The sequence below is a fragment of the Macadamia integrifolia genome, unplaced genomic scaffold, assembly GCF_013358625.1.
Source record: "Macadamia integrifolia cultivar HAES 741 unplaced genomic scaffold, SCU_Mint_v3 scaffold100, whole genome shotgun sequence".
Lineage (NCBI taxonomy): Eukaryota > Viridiplantae > Streptophyta > Magnoliopsida > Proteales > Proteaceae > Macadamia > Macadamia integrifolia.
The window spans coordinates 480,625-491,879 of record NW_024868049.1 but is presented as its reverse complement, the minus strand read 5'-3'; the positions used below and the strand labels follow the sequence as shown (position 1 = coordinate 491,879).

Sequence of the window (11,255 nt, the reverse complement as noted above, 5' to 3'; positions counted from 1 at the left end):
GATTTGAGACACTTGAATAACATGTAGTTTTTCTAGGACAATGAAGAGAGAGTAAAAATATGCAATGAAAATCACCTCTAAGGGTATGGAGGGACCGAGGGATTGAGCCTATGAGAATGATTATACACTCTTACGATTCGGTACTGAAACATAGCTTCCACAAGGGCTAGTCCTAGATTGACAGGGATATTGGGTGAAGAGAAGCCAAAAGCATCAAGGATATTGAAGTCAAGGAAGAGCAGAGAGAGGACGCAGTAGAGGGAGACTACAACTTGCTTTCATGTGACCAGAAGAGGGAAAGAGGGAGAAGAAGAAGAAAAAAACGAAGGATTTAGGTTTTTTACCGTTTTGGTCGATCCGGCCTGGTCGAGTTTTCAAAACCAAAATTTAGACCGTTTCCTTGGTATTGTATTATCTACTATACATGTGGCGTTGGCTACGTGTCAAAATCCTAGGCAGCCTCCGCCAGGCTTTGCCAACAAATGACACAGCAGAGGAGCCCGATCCAAATGAGTACTAACTAATACAGCCAATAGACCATAACAGATCAGGGCAGATTTCGTGCCAACAGCAAGATAATTATCTATATTTTTTGAATTTCTTTTAAGCTAAATATGAGCTCATATGGCAAGGAGATTCGACGCGTTATTGTTGATTTTTTTTTTGGTAAAACGCGTAATCGTTGATCCACACCCTATAAAGGTATACTTCGTCATGGCCGTAACACAACGCGCGTATCGTGCTCTTCGAGCGTTAAAAGTCGTTATGAAAAGCTATAACGCGTCAACCAAGAAGAAAGAATGAATTGACTGACACGTGAGTACCAGTCCACTTCACACCACAGTCCCCTTCACGGAAGTGTGAGAATTACCTGATTCTACACCTAAAGAGTGAAGGCACGCCTATGAGTATACGACCCACCAGCGGCCATGGATCCATACCACCGGTACGGCCTCTCATAAATGCGCCAAACTCCACCGGCTACTGCCGGTTAACAATCAGTTTCTACAATACCACGTGGTGAGAAGACTCCACTGCCCGATCACCCGCCACGTCAGTACTGTCGCTTTCCTACCGTCGATCTCATTGTCCGACTTTGAGAGCCCGATTTCAACGGCCGAGAGGGAAACGAATCCGACCGTGTTGGTTCCTCTGTTAAGAGCCCGTTTGGTATCGTTTCTGTTCTAGAAATGTCGTTTCATGTAAATAACGAAAATTTCAGTTTCTGTGTCGAAATACAGTTTTTAAATGAAAAAATAGTGTTTTAAAATTTCAGATTTTTATCGGGAACGATATATATATTTTTTTATAAAATAGAACGAAACTGGGAAGAAATTGGAGTTCCGTCCAATCTTGTTTCTTAAGTTTTTTCTTTTCACTTTTTATTTAAAAAAAACAGAAACAGATCATAAGTGTATCAAACAGAAGATTCTATTTTTTTGTTCTAATAGAACGAAAAAACTCAAAAAACACGTTTCTTTTAGAACGATACCAAACGGAGCCTATGTGTTGCCGTTATGTGACAGTGAATGTGTGAATTCCGTGGCGTTCGGAAGGGGGACGGAGAGTAGAAACCAGCCCGGGACGAAAAACAACAAAGAGACCTGAAAAGAGGGATTAAGAGAAACTTGGAAAAATATTTGTGGGAGCGATTTATTGGGTTTATTTAAAGAGGTTTAATAGAAAAAATTCGCCAAGTTATTGATGAGATATCACCCAGATTTTGGAAGCTTTTGAAAATTGAAGGAATCTCAATTGAAATTTCAAAAGGAAATATTAAGGAATAAAAAGCTTGGAAGTCGATATTTGAAAGTCTCTGATAAACTTTCGAAGAAGATATTTGGGTTGTTTATATGCCAATCTCTTGTTATTGAAATTAGAAGAAGGAAGAAGACTACTATTTTGACGGGATTTTTCTCTGCTGTTAGCTTTTAGGTGGTTTTTCGATGAAATACCAAAGGTTCTGGAGAAGATTTTGTGAAAATTGGAATACACATGGAGAGGAATAGGGAGAGTAGGAAGGGTACGTCATCTGTTAAAAGCTTTTTGTCCTCTCGACGAAGACCCCGCAGCATTCGAATCCGAGATTTCTCTGGTGCGTAAATCCAAAAGTTCTTTCTGCTTTTGTTATTTTTTTGTTTGGATTTCTCTTTTCTTCTCAATTGAATGTTTTCGGGAATGTTAAAGGAGTATGTGAAGCTGAGAATGGTGGAGGGAACAATTCCGTGAAAGATCGATCTATTGGGAAGGAGGAGCGGCCAAGTGGGAGTCGGTCGAGTTCAAACAATAGGTCCCATATCGATAGAAACGAAGAGAATGGAAGCTCCGATGAGAGCTTCAAAGATGATAACGATGGAGACAAACATGTGAGAGGCAGTGGCACTGGCGGTAGCTCTTCAAGAAGAATAGACAGGGAGAAGCCGCAATTGCTAGGGCCGGATGAGGTGATTGGTGTTTTTGTTCCTCAAAGAGCTCGCTCTGGTTGGTCTTTTTGATTCTTTGATTTTCTTTTTTCCTTATCTGATATTTGTATTTCATTGACGAGATATTCAATACTGCTGTTTTTGACTTCAGCTTCGGTGAGGAGGTTTCAGGATTGGAGTGCTCGGCAATTCTCTTACTCACCTCTTCGAACGGTCGGGGCTATCCCTTCTCCTCCTTTATCGAAGACGACCAAAACCACAGGAAAAGTGGAGGTGTGGGCTAATTTTCTTTTCTTTTTTGGAAAAATCCAAAAAAACTCTTTTTGAATCGGATTCTTTTCTGATGTGTAATTTGGAGAAAGTAATGTGGTCATGAAGATTGTTTCTAAATTTTTCTTTTCTTATGTCGGTGGTTCTTATTACCCGTTCTTCATTATTATGGTTGTTTCATTGATAATTTCATCTCTTATGAATAATTGCAGAAGCCCAGGACGAAAGCAAAACCTTCGAAGACATCAAAGGTTAATATTTAGTTTTCCCTTCATTTTTTATTGCTTTTCCTAGTAGTATCCATTATGCATTATTTTATAGAGTTAATATCAGTTCTTTGATTGCTTAAGTACTGGTTCCTGCTTATCTTGCAGGTTATAATTTCTGAAAGTGAAGTTGAAGTTGCACAATTCCTGTATGGGCTGACCATGCTACCATCCCATCAATCTCCTGCGAAGTCACATGGCTTTCAGAGTCCTTCACAACTTTATTACAAGCACAACTTGGCAAATGAAGGCTCTGGTTTAGTTCTGTCTAAAACTCCATCTCCAGGGTCAACTGCAGTTTCTCCTCCATCTTCACAACCGGCAATCTTGCTGCAAAATTCAAGCTCTATATCTACTACTGTGACAGGTAAGCAGATTAGTTCTCGCATGGTTCTACTATTCTTATTCTTTCTGTGTGGAGAGATGGATGTTGGAGTTGCTCCACTAATTAGTTTGAACCCGTGACCTCCTGGGAGCCTGCACTCTACCAGCAAGGCACCAACCAACTGGCCATGCAATTGTCTTCTCCTTTCAGAGCTGATGGTCTCTTATCTTTGTCCTGTCAGTGATGAGGCCCTCTCTCTCTCTCTCGCTGTGTGTGTGTGTGTGTGTGTGTGTGTGTGTGTGTGCATATTTGGGGTGGGGGGGTATGCAGTGATGGGAGCTTTTATCTTTCCCTATTCATTCTCAAAGAAAAGTCATATAGGAGGATCCTCCTATCTACAATTCAATTACCTTGGGTAGATCCCTTACTTACTCTCCATGATTGGCAGTTACATTGAAATGTTCAATGAATTCCAAATGATAATACAATTCTAGGTTGATAATGTATTTCAATTATGTATTACAATCTTCTTATGTAGAGTAACACCTTTGTTCTGCTAGAAATGCTTAAAGCTAGATATTTTTTTTCATCTACTACTACCTCCTTAATGAAGTTCTTTCCTAATTCACCCCTCCCCCACAGAGATTCCAACACGGCCTACTTTCACCCCTCTCTCAAAGCCTGCACCAACTCCAACTCCATTCTCAAGCTCATCTCTCGTTTTGGGTTGGAGCTTACCTCCCCCAATGACATCAGAGTTGAGGCCGTCTCCTACTTTGATGATCTCTTCCACCCTCCTCCTCCCCCCTCACTCCCTCAACAAATTCATTCCGGATCATCTCCTACCATCCCTTTAAAACATTCTCTCTGATGATGAGATCCTAGTTGCTGTCCTCCATTATAAATTCAACAAAGCTCTTGGCCCCGACGGTTTCAGTATGGGCTTTTTCTCCTCCTATTGGCACATCATTCATGATGACCTCATATTCGTCATTCGCAGCTTTTTCCTCAACCCCTCCCAAATCTTTGGCATCAACCATTCCTTCCTCTGCCTTATCCCCAAAAAGGATGGTGCTCAGAGCATGTCGGATTTTAAACCCATTTCTTTATGCAATCTTCTTTACAAGTTCATTGCCAACAGGATCCAAAAGGTTATTAATTCCCTCGTCAGTTCAAATCAATCCGCCTTCATTGCTGGGAGAAGCATATCGGATAACATCATTCTATGCCATGAGATTGTTCGCGGATTCAACCTCAAATCCCACTCGCTTGCAACCCTTATGAAAATTGACATTCATAAGGCGTTAGATTCGATCTGCTGGGATTTCATTTCCTCTGTCCTCCTCCAAATGTCCTCATGGTTTAAAGTATCTCCGATACCGATACGTATCTTAAATTTAGCCGACCGATACAATACACACCAATACGATACATGGAATTTTTAAAATCCTTTCGTATCTATATATATATCGTACGATACATATCGATATGCACTGATACACCATCGATACGTACTGATACTCTCTGAAAAATATAAAATCGAGGTGAAATATAAGTTTCGGTATGTGCCAGTGAGTATCGGTATGTATCGATCTGTACGTACTACGTATCGGTGAGTATCAGTATGTACCGATACAGTGCGCTACGGTCATATAATAGCCAAGATGGGTATTTTTTCAGAAAACATGATTTTTTGAGGGGTTTTTGTTTCAAAGTTGCTGTTAGCCGTATTTCTCTCCAACTAAAGTGGAAATCAAGGTTGGGAACAAGGATTTTACATTTATAGGACAACTACAAATCTTGAATTCTTAGTGTGATACCTTCAATTTAGTGTTTATGCATAATACATGTTATCAATAGCTTTTTTTAACAAATTTTTTATGTAAAAATGTTTAAAAAGGTGTTTCATATCCATTTATGTTTGTATCTTTAGCGTATCTCCGATATGATATGATACCTTCCGATACGTATCTTAATTTTGGCCGATCGATACGGCAATCGATACCGATGCTTTAATCCTTGTATCCTTCCCCCCTCCTTCGTTCACTGGATCCACGCTTGCATTTCCACCCCTGCTTTTCTGTCCTCTTCAATGGTAGCCCTGTGGGGTTTTACTCTGCTGCGGCTAGTATCAGGTAGGGTTGTCCCCTTTCCCCCTTTCTTTTTTGCCTTGCCCTTGAAGTCCTCTCCCATTCCATTCAATCCTCCACTAACCTTCATCCCATCTCCCCCCATCCCTAAATCCAAAGCTCTCATGCTTACTCATTTGGCTTTTGCTGCTGATCTTATGATCTTCTCTAAAGCCGATCCTGCCTCCATTACTAATATCATGGCCTCCCTCTATCATTTTGAGTTCCTTTCTAGTTTGAAAATCAACCTCCTTAAATCCAGTCTCTTCCTCTTGGGAGTCTCTGACTCTCGTCATGCCCATCTCCTTGCCATCTCTGGCTTCTCTTCTGGTACCTTCCCTGTCAAATACCTCGACCTTCCCCTCATATCCTCTCGCCTTTCTCTCCGTCACTATGCCCCCATCCTTGACTCCATTAGGAAAAGGCTTCAACTTTGGAAAGGGAAACTCCTCTCCTATGTCGGGTGCCTCGTCCTCATCAAGTCTGTTCTCCAATCTCTTTACCTCTATTGGATGGGCATCTTTTCCATTCCTGCATCCTCCTCCAAAGCCATTGATTCCCTCCTTTGTGCCTTCCTTTGGAAAGATAAGGAAACCACTAGATTTCTTCACCCTTTGAGTTGGTCAAAAGTCTGCCGGCCTAAATCAGAAGGAGGATTGGGTCTCCGCCAAATTAAGGATGTTAACTCTATTGCTATCCTCAAGCTTATCTAGAAAATCATCTCAAAACAGCATAGTATATGGGTTTCCTGGGTCTACTCTGGCCCCCTAAAAAATGACTCTCTTTGGACTGCCTCCCCCTCCTCCGATGCTTCTTCGATCTGGAGATGCATTCTTAATTCAAGACCTTTACTCCTCCACCTTGCTCTGGCTTGACCCTTGGCACCCTGCAGGCATCCTTCTCCCTCGTATCTCCCCTCAAATCATCGCGGCTTCGGGATTGACTTGATCTGCCACAGTTGACTCCATTCTCTCTCCTTTTGGCTGGTCCCCCCCTTTCTTCCCTCTCCCCTCTCTGATCTTTGGTCTTCTCTCCCCCCATTCCCCCTGGGAACCGAGGTTTCCAGGACTCCATTATTTGGGCCCCCTCCTCCTTGGGCTGCTTCTCCTCCGCTTCTGCCTGGAACTTTACCCAAACCAGAGATCCTCCTATTCCTTGGAGGAACATTGTCTGGTTCAAGGGTCACATTCCCCGCCATAGCTTCACTGCTTGGCCTGCCCTCTCCTACTGTCTCCCAACACACTCCTTCCTTAATTAACGTCACATCCAGGTTCCTACCGCCTGTTGTTTATGTTGGAATGGCACCGAAGATATGGATCATCTCTTCTTCTCCTGCCCCTTCTCTAAGTCCATCTGGAAGAAGGTCCTTCGCTCTTGTTGGCCTTCCACTCGTCCCATCCTTCCTCTCTTTAGGGAATGGATTTGGGTAGACGTGACCTATAGAGGCTCCTCCATTTGTGATATTGTAGGGAAACTTGCATTTTGTGCCACTATCAGCCATGTTTGGATGGAACGTAATCTTTGTAGATGGACCCCCAAATCCCGTTCTCTGGAAGGAATTTGGAAGGCCATCTACTTTGATGTCTCATCCAAGCTTAGATATCTCCGCCATTGCCCGGTCCGTGATACCCTAAGGAACAGGCTCATTGTTGTTGCCTGGGGTCTCCCTACTTCTCTTATTTCCCCCCCAGTAGCTGTCTCCCCTAGTTAGTTCTTTGGGGATTTGTTGCCTCCCCTTGTGGGTTTGGTTTCCTTTTCCACCCCTTTTCTCCTTTGTATATTCTTCTCCTTGGTAATGAATTATTTATTCATCCGAAAAAAAGAAAGAGTTATTTCCTAATTGAAAATACTTTGCTAGACCTCATTCATATTTGTATCAATTTGGTTGCTTATGGGTAGTTTGCGTTCATTTGGTTCAACTAACCAAAAAATCCTAAGAAATGAACATTCAACTTTAACCTGACTCGACCCAAGGAGCAAACTCAGGTCCTTGACCCAGGAGACAAACTTGGATGGTTTCATTTTGTATATGGTTTGTTTTAGTTTGATTGAGATAGTCTTGGTCTGGTGATAAGAACAATAACCGAAAATGAGATGCAGTTCTAGAAACAAAGTCCTTTTTCATTTAATTTGATGTTCTATCTGATGTAGATGGGGCTGTCAAAAGGAGGGCACCAGATGATAAATTCTTGGTTCGGTTTTGTTCCAAGTTTGGTCCTTGTTTGACTCCATTGAACCAGCTGGTTGGCAGCCTTTCCCCGTCCAGCAATCCAGCAGATCAAGCCTCTATATTGTCTTAAAGTGAACTTCTAGAAGCCCAGTCAGTTCAGTCATCGATGGGTGCGGCAACAACCGTTAGAATCTTCAAGAAAATCCCTGCCGATTTCAGTTCTCCATGCTAGTTTGTCTTATTCATGTGTCTTAATCAGCAAGCAAGGAAATCCCTGGAAAAGGTTATAGAAGATCCAAAATCCTTGCTACCGATCTCAGCATTGGACTGTTGTCATGTCTTATTATGAAGATACAGCTGCAGGAGGAAAAAGGAAGGTTCCTGTTCATGTTAGACAAGGATTTGTTACCTTTTTGGTGTTTAGAGTCTTTTGTTAGACAAGTAATTAGTTTAGGAATGTTTTAGTTGTTAGTTTCCTTGTTAGTTAGTTTCTTTTTCTGTTAGTTTCCTATTTTGTAACCTTCTATTTTGAAGGAGCTGCTGTGCCAATTTAAGAAGCTAATTGATTGTAATTGAGACAGACTGATTAATAAAAATTGTTTACATTATGCAATGTTTTTCTGTGGGATGCCCTAGGCGAGATGCCTAAACCTGAGGGGTGAGATGTCCATTCACTAAATTCTTCTTCCCCCTTCTCAACCCTACATCGAATTCTCTTTTCTTCTTTCTTATTTTCTGTTTTTGCCTTTGTGGGAGAGAGTTTTGAGAGTTGTTTGAAGACTTGAAGCCCTCTAAGATTGTTGATCAGCAGAAACACACAGCCTATCGATTTTCAGTTATAAGGTTTTCCCGAGAAGAATGTTTGAGTGCATAAATTCTAAACCAGATCTCTGATCGCTGCAGGATTTTAAGGGTTTGTTGAGGACCTTCGGAGGACCATTTGATCCAAATTTGACGATCATCATTATTTCCAGCCCTAGTTCTTGAAGAATCATCGAAAGTTTCCTTTTTCTTGCAACCAGCAGATCTCTCAATCCAGCTGACAGAATTTGCTCAAATATTTATAGTTTGTTCTTTCATATAGGATCTCCATACAATCCAAAATTCAACTCCATCTGAGTTGTGGTTTGTGAGTAACATCTTCTATTCAGCCAGAATTTCAGATCCTGCTTAGGATTAGGATCATTTATGATTCTAGTCTTACATCAATAGGGGATGGGTGAAATGGATGTGCTTCTAGAAGTTCACTTGAACAAAAAATAGAGGCTTGATCTGCTGGATCGATGGAAGGGGCAAGGCTGCCAGCCAGCTGATTCAATGGAGTCAAACCAGGACCAAACTTGGGACAGAACTGAACCAAGAATTAATCATCTTGTGCCCTCCTTTTGACAGCCCCATCTACAACACTATCCCTTAAACTGCACCCTTAGTTTCTGCAACTTTGCTGCTTGGCAAACATGGTATAATGGAAAATTTACTACTTGCTGTATTTGGTGTGCTAACATCATTATCTGTTGAAGCAATCATGTGCATGGAAACACTGCTGATGATCTCTCTCTCTCTCTTTCTTGGTAAGTAATGACAAAATTTTATTAAGAAATTTGAAGAGAAATATGAGATAGGTCATATGGAGTGAACATAAAGATTACAGGATACAAAACAGATACCACCTAATCCCCCCTTCCCCCTAACAAAGCCCAAAAAACTGAAAACAAATTTGATGTTCTTTTTTCCATCTAGGCTTTAAGCTTAAACAGAGATAGTGCATTAACTCATTAGTAAAATCTCAAAAGCATGATCTTGATGTGGTATCATAGACATATATTTGGGCTTTGTGTTTTCTAAAGCCTTAATCCATACCCCATCCATACTTTGGCTGGGATAATTAAAGTCCAAACTGAATATGATAATTGAAAATTCCAGCCAACCCCAGCACTTGATAATTGAGGTCTGGCCCAACTCAAGTCATGTCCTGGCTATCAATCAAAACTAAAGATCCTACGTGATTAGTTCTCTTTCAAATTTATGCAAGGTTTCATTTGAGAATCAGAGATTAGGGAATGATTGGACTTGTCAGTAATGATAGAGATCTTTCTTATTTATAAGAAGATTTATCTATCTTATTTATGAGAAGATTATAATAAATCGGATAAGGAAAGTAGGGAACGCTGACTAAGCGTCCCTATCTACAAGACTTACTATAGTAAATAATAAGATTTAACCAAGGTAAAAGTAAAAATAAAAAATAAAACTAACTATGATCATCTCAATACTCACTTTCAAGTTGGTGCAAATATATCGTACATGCCCAACTTAGAGACAAGAGGATGAAATTCCTTACAGTGAACAATCTTGGTAAACACATCAGCTAATTGATTTGCAGTACTAACAAAGGGAATGCAGACAGTCCCTTGGTCAAGCTTCTCTTTGATTAAGTGTCTATCAATCTCAATATGCTTGGTCCTATCATGTTAAACAGGGTTGTGGGTGATGCTGATGGCTGCCTTGTTATCACAATACAAACAAATAACCCCTGTCAACATTGACTTGGAGATCACTTACTCTTAAGCCAGACCAACTCACAAATCCCTTAGGTCATAGCATAATTTTCAACTTCAACACTAGATCGAGATACCATGATTGTTTCTTGCTTCGCCAAGTAATAAGACGCTCTCTGACGGGCTTCCCCCGTCCCTTAGGATCGACTAACCTATGTGCAAGTGCCGTTCACATGGAATCCCTTGGTCCAAGTACAGCTTGTATGGAGAAGATTTGAAGAAGACTCCCTCTTGATTCATGGGCCCTATGGCCAGTTTGCATGGAGGAGGTTAAGCTGCAAGATTTTAGGAAATCTTTGATTGATGTAGTTTCCATTTTCATATTTCCTTATAATAGGTAGAAAGATGTTATCTAGCTAGTTTCTAATTTTCGTTTTTACTTGTAGAAAGTAAGAATTCTAATTTTTTGGGTTTCTATCTTTGTAAAAGGGAGGGATTTGATTTGAATTGATATGTAATTAGTTTCCAAGTAGGATAATATCTAATTATAAGAGGATTCCTTTCCTTTCCATGTAAGGTAGACCTAATTTTGTAATCAATTTAAAGATTATAAATAAAGGAAGAAGGCTGATCTACAACCCATGATTGAATGCAAAAACAAAGAGCTTTATGCTGGAAAACTGTGAGATGCAGTGCTGTAAGAGACAACTTGGCTGAAATGCCTGTGGGTGAGAGTGAGATACTCGACCCAACCTATCCCCCTTCCCCTTCTCTATTTTTTTCTATTTATTTTTCATCTTTAATTTCTGTTACTAGTTTCCTGTGGCACTATCAAATCTGGAATTCTGGACAGCAAGTTTCTTGGAGATACTATCAGTTATTGGAATATCGATCCTATTGTAGTGTTGGTTCTTATTTGGAATTGGTTCTACATTAATTGGTATCAAAGCTAGAAGGGCAGCAGACGGTGTTGATGATTGTGGAGTCTACTACCCACTAGAAGATGATCATGCAAGTTTGATTCAACAACACAACCAATCTCGTGGACAAGTTTTTTTTTTTTTTTTTTTTTTTTTTTAAAGATGGGGAGAGCTGATGTAAATCACAGGAACAAGGCCTCAAAACCATTTTAGACCGGTTATGGGATGTGACTGCTTTGGGAAGCAACCTGCTC

The 11,255-nt window shown here is 40.6% G+C and overlaps 1 protein-coding gene across 7 annotated transcripts in view; it reads left to right on the top strand.

The window, feature by feature from the left end:
* The first annotated feature begins 1,567 nt into the window (after nucleotides 1-1,567).
* Nucleotides 1,568-11,255, top strand: part of LOC122062303 (protein TIME FOR COFFEE-like) — a 71,398-nt gene continuing 61,710 nt past the window's right edge. For 3 of the 7 annotated variants that reach the window (XM_042625907.1, XM_042625909.1, XM_042625908.1), the window contains exons 1-5: nucleotides 1,568-2,095; nucleotides 2,188-2,481; nucleotides 2,575-2,696; nucleotides 2,906-2,944; nucleotides 3,068-3,326. In XM_042625907.1, coding sequence (XP_042481841.1) covers nucleotides 1,996-2,095; nucleotides 2,188-2,481; nucleotides 2,575-2,696; nucleotides 2,906-2,944; nucleotides 3,068-3,326 — 814 coding nt within the window. In that variant the 5' untranslated portion in view covers nucleotides 1,568-1,995. The remainder of the gene's footprint in view (nucleotides 2,096-2,187; nucleotides 2,482-2,574; nucleotides 2,697-2,905; nucleotides 2,945-3,067; nucleotides 3,327-11,255) is intronic. The other 4 variants (XM_042625906.1, XM_042625905.1, XM_042625903.1 and 1 more) reach the window with 2 other exon arrangements.